Genomic DNA, 5,573 nt, shown 5'->3' on the forward strand with positions numbered 1-5,573 from the left:
GGAATTTGGTGGAGTTTTCTTTTACATTGAGGAGAAGGCATTGGATTAGGATTTTGAAAGATTATTTTAATATAAAAAAGTCTTATGGGTTTTAAAGACTATGTAAAAATATTATGATTTATTATATTAATTTTTTTACAAGATTTTTCTGATAATTTGAATTTTAATGGATTTATATCTTAAGAATTTAAAGAATTTTAAAGCATTTTATAGATTTATATGAATTGAAAGGATTTTATGAATTTTTAAAAACATATTCAAAATTGCAAGAGTTAATGAAAAAATAATAAGGAATGATGAGGTTTGGATAAAAAAAAGTAAAACCAATATAATTTTTCTTAATCTTTTAATAGCTAAATTGATTCTAGATTTATGTCCCCCTATACTAACCATTTTTGCAATAACATTTTTTCATTCTCACTTTTAGATTTGAACAATATAGATTTAAAATTTCATATATGTTGTTCGAATTTTTTTAGTTACTATAATTATTTTATATGATAAATCTAATGATATGTTTAAATGACATGCACATATATAGTAGAAGAGAGTAACGGGGGTGAAAAATTGGTAGGGGGTTATTGAGTTATGTGGATGACAAAATTAAGGGTAGTAGTCATAAAAATAGTGCGTCGACCAAGTTATGAGGATAGTCCGTATAAGGAAAACATAGTTTTATCACATAAAATAAACATTAATTTAATTTAAAAAATAAAAGAAAAAGTGTAGAGGGAAAGAATATATTTAACATTTTTTTATTCCAAAAGAATATAAAAAATATATATGACACATGTATCTTGAAGTAAAGAGAGAAAAAGATATGTGTGATGAGAGGAAAAAAAGTCGAATAACTAATAGAAAAAGAGAAGGAAAAAAAGTCTAATAAAATATCAAGGATTTGAGTGATATTATTTGATAAATGTTTTATACTAAAAATTTGATAAAATCTATCAAAGTTTTTCTTAGAAAACAAACCATGAAAATTTTTATATTTTTGAATATCAAAAGACTTTTTATAAATTATAATAAAATCTTAGTTTAGTTTTAATTCCTCTTGTATGTCTATATTTAGTTGTAATCTTTGTAATAATGGTAAGGAAGAATTATAGAGAATAACTAAATATTACATTATCTTGTATATATTGGTATCAAATCAATGTTAAAGGGAGAAATTTAACGGAAATTGGATTAGGATTTCAAATAATTTTTTATAGAAATTTTATAAAAAAATCTTCTAATATTTAATTAGGATTTTTAAATGATATAAATAAACTTTGTTTTCTTTCAATTACTATTAAAAAAATTAAAAGGAAAAAAGTGTCCAAATTTTTTAAGGAACAATAGTATCAGCTAGTGTGTCTAGAGAAAAATGGATACCATCACAAAGGTTCTGCCTGAAGAGTGTGTCGCAACTATTATTTCCTTGACATCTCCTAAGGATGCATGCCAATTATCTCTCGTGTCCCCATCCTTTAAAGAAATTGCAGATTCAGATGCTGTGTGGGCAAACTTTCTTCCATCTGATTGTGAAGATATCATAGATCAATCTTCAACACCAACCCTGAATTTGTTGTCCAAAAAACAAATTTACGCACACCTATGTGACTATCATGTTCTTTTTGACAATGGGAATATGGTAAGATTATCTTTCAAGTCAAAAGGTGATTTTAATTTGTCATTGTCTCATGATTTGTAGAAATTGGGATTCAGATAGAGGAATTTGGGAATTTAATTGGGATTGAGGGGAAATTAGATTTTGTATTTTGTAGATTATGAAATTATGGCTTAGCCATGTCAATGCTCAATCTCATCACTTCAGGTTTCTCTACAAATTCCTATATCATTTGAAATGATAAAATTGGTTTGGATGTGCAGACTTTATCTCTAGCGAAAGCTACGGGCAAGAAATGCATCATCGTAAGTGCAAAGGGATTTAAAATATCGTGGGGTGATAAACCTTGTGATTGGTACTGGGAATCTACACCAGAGTCCAGGTTTTCTTTCTTTCTCTCCTACTGCTTTGATTTAAAGAATTTCATGATTTCTCATGTTAATGCGATTATATAATAATAATAATAATAATAATAATAATAATAATAATATAATGTTTAGACATGCTTTTTGGTATTTAAAAATATCATATTTCCTCTGTTTCATAATATTAATCGTCTTAAATTATTTTATCTAGACAAAAAAGATAAAAAAGAATAATAATTTTATAAAATTAACTTTATATTATTATTAATTTATTTATAGGTTTTACTTTCAATCACTAATATTATTCCATAAGATATTTAAGTAAAAATATAATTAATGTTATATTAAAAATTAAAAAAAAATATTTTGAGATAATTTTTTTTCTTATTATGACATTTATAATAAGACTGAAAAAATAAATTTTTTTAAAATTTTACGTATATTTTTTTTTTCATTTCCAATCCCTATAATTAACGCATATAATGATGTGATTTTAATCTCTGTTACATAACTAGACATTATGTTCATCAATTGCTATTGGTTGGTTTTTGAAAGGCAAACTTCTATGGTTTTGGTCTTGAAAATGTGTATTCAACATAATTTGTAGTCTCTGAAAATGTTAACGGCTAAGAATTTTCTACGAGCAATGATTCTTGAACACCTCACTTTTCTATAATTCATACTTATAATTTCTTTGTATCTTTTATACATGTACTTTTCTCTCTTTTATCTTTGTCTCACATGGTCTCAATTAAATTTGGGTATCCAAAAATCAATTTTGATTTTATCCTATCAAATTGTCAACTTTTAAACAATTTCATCCGTTATAAAGGATTAATCTGCATAGATAAATAGCTTCCAGGGACAAATTGTTACATTCAAACTATTCAGTATGGCTAAATTATATATTAATTCTTGTTTGTTTTCACTCAAGGGCAGTGTTATTAGGCATATGCAGATTTTCTGCAGTAATTAGCAGTGCTCAAATATTTGTGGTGGCTAGAAATTTTGGGAAGTTTAGAAGCTAAATTGTTGTCAGCAAATACAACCTACGGTGTATATTTCATCTTTAATTTTGAAAATCACGAATCAGAGTTCATATATTTAAATCAATACTCGCAACCTAGAACTTATGGGGATTTGCTTGTGTGCTTTGGAACTATAGACGGATATCGTAAAAGAGTTTGCTTATGGATGGATGGAAGTCGAGATGGGAGAGTTTTTCAGTGGAGGTCATGAAGATAACTTGGTGGATATTAAGCTATGGAATATCAGCTCACAACTTACACGCTTTCTTGTAGTTGAAGGAGTAGAGTTCAGGCCCAAAAACATGTGAAAGGGAGAATCTTTCTGTATGTGTTTGAACTCTAGTTTGTGGTTTTATTTAGTGAAAGTGGGCTATTGAGTGAAAGGATTTACATTTAGAAACATTTATATATGAAAAGTTTTTTTTTTAATAAGGTAAACAATAAAGTATGTTTTTTTGTTCTTAATTTTTTTTAAAATTTATGATTTTCGTTTTGAACTTATTGTCTATGAATCTTAGTCTTTTAAACTTTTATGCGGTCAAGTATTTTAGTTTTTTTGTCTATTTTAAATATTAATTGATGACCTGACGTTTGTTTTATTAGTATTTTATTTTGTTACATTTTAAAAGGTCTTAAACTTATTTTAGGGTTAAAAGAAAAAAAAATTCACTAACTTCTAAATTCTAACAAAAACATGGCAATATCTAGGATGAACCACTTAATTAAATATTTGTGGTCTATTATCGACCAACAATTTTTTACCATTATATATGTTAATAAAATATTAAATGACCAATGTTAAACTTTTTATTATTCTTCAGTAATGTATGTTTTTGCTTTTTTATCATATTATCTTCTTCTCTTCTCTAGTCACTATTGTATGCTTTGCGTGGTGTCTTATTATCTTCAGTCAAGCAAGAAGGACAACAAAAAAAGCTATCTTGACTATAGTCATCCCGTGTCTTGTTTTAGTGTGGTGTTTTTTAGATTTAGAGTTAAACAATCATTTTTTGTCTTTATGGATTCAGTTGATACCTTGTGCATATACAATCTCTTCTCGTAAATGGAAATTTGATATCTATTTATATCATTTTTCCTATTTTTAAAAATACATTTGTAATTGTTTCATCTCTGGATTTATATATTAAATAAATATATTTGGATTAAAATAAGAAATTCAAATTAAGGTAATGAAAAAAATATTAACAATTATATTTAATTACCAGTACATATTTTCTCATGTTCAAATAATATCAAGCGAGAGAAAGATGGACAACATAAAACTTAAGGTCTCAGGTGGATATGATCGATTGCAAGTTTGCAATTTTTGATTTTAAAATGAATTTTCAAAATGAAAATAGATTCAGCTAAAATTATTATGAGTTGATTTTTTTTTTCTTTTCAAAAAAGATTTCACTTTAAATCTTCCATCCAAACACATGTTAAGAGTCTTACCGAGTTGGAGATAAGAAAATACCTCTAGAATTTGAGAGAGAAGACAGGTTTTGCTTGATAATTTTCTTCCCCTTTCATTAACAACTTCACTATCCATTTATAGGCTTACAATTAAGACGATTTCAGAAACAGATAAAACAGAAATAACAGAATAAGTAGGGACATTAGTGGATGAATTCTTCCCATCCCTTTGGCCTTTTGCTGATCCTTTTGGGCCAGAAATCTTCCCTGGGTTCTGAGTGCTATCACACTTGTCTTCTTCACCAGCAGCGACAATGACATCTTTAAATACCTCAACCAGCAATGACGGTGGCATGCTGAAATTCGTTGGTAAGAGCTTAGGTCACCACTACTTCACGACATATGCACCTTCATTGCCCTCCGACGTCGGTTAGCCACCACCACTGTTCACTCATCCATCACTAATGAAGCCAAATCTTACTTAGATCGGCTCCACGTGTGTGAGAAACATCCTCGGCACACTTGTCGAGTTCCTCCTAGTCACACCTGCGAAACATTATTTTGTAGCATCTTTCTCCACTGCACGATCATGGAGTTTCGTTGTAGCGTCTTCCTTTTTATGGTTCTGGTTATGCGTTTGGGGTTTTGGGTAGATTGTTTCAGAATTTGGTTGAGTTTTCTTTTACATTGAGGAGAAGGCATTCATTCCATTAGAATTTTCAAAGATTATTTTATCATAAAGTCCGGTGGGTTTGACAGGTTATCTAAAAATATTATGATTTATTATACTAATTTTTTTATAAGATTTGTTTTGATAATTTGAATTTTGATCGATTTATATTTTAAGTATTTAAAGAATTTTAAAGTATTTTATAGATTTATATGATTTTTAAGGATTTTATGGATTTTTAAAAACATATTCAAAATTATAAGAGTTATTAAAAAAATAATAAAAAATAATGAGATTTGAATAAAAAAATAAAACCCTATAGTTTATTTTAAAAAAATTTAATAGTTAACTTAATTCTAGATTTATCTTCCCCTGTGCTCATCCTTTCTACAATAACATTTTTTTCAATGTTGATTCTAATTTTTTTAGTTATTGTAATTATATCATGATATATCTAATGAAATATTTAGATGAGATGCACA

General features: G+C 27.3%; 1 protein-coding gene across 1 annotated transcript; it reads left to right on the top strand.

Moving 5' to 3' along the window:
• Positions 1 to 1,369: 1,369 nt before the first annotated feature.
• On the top strand, positions 1,370 to 3,313 carry LOC102663567 (putative F-box protein PP2-B8). Its single transcript, XM_006582693.1, has 3 exons — positions 1,370 to 1,636; positions 1,876 to 1,917; positions 3,143 to 3,313. The coding sequence occupies exons 1-3, from the start codon at positions 1,370 to 1,372 to the stop codon at positions 3,311 to 3,313; spliced, it is 480 nt and encodes a 159-aa protein (XP_006582756.1).
• Positions 3,314 to 5,573: the final 2,260 nt, after the last annotated feature.

This window comes from Glycine max, chromosome 6 (genome assembly GCF_000004515.6).
Source record: "Glycine max cultivar Williams 82 chromosome 6, Glycine_max_v4.0, whole genome shotgun sequence".
In the NCBI taxonomy this organism is placed as follows: Eukaryota; Viridiplantae; Streptophyta; class Magnoliopsida; order Fabales; family Fabaceae; genus Glycine; species Glycine max.

Coding starts and splice junctions, on each gene's coding strand:
- LOC102663567 (XM_006582693.1), top strand. CDS start 1,370: ATGGATACCATCACAAAGGTTCTGCCTGAAGAGTGTGTCGCAACTATT. Junction 1,637..1,875: donor TTTTTGACAATGGGAATATG/GTAAGATTATCT, acceptor TTGGATGTGCAG/ACTTTATCTCTAGCGAAAGC. Junction 1,918..3,142: donor CGGGCAAGAAATGCATCATC/GTAAGTGCAAAG, acceptor TTGGAACTATAG/ACGGATATCGTAAAAGAGTT.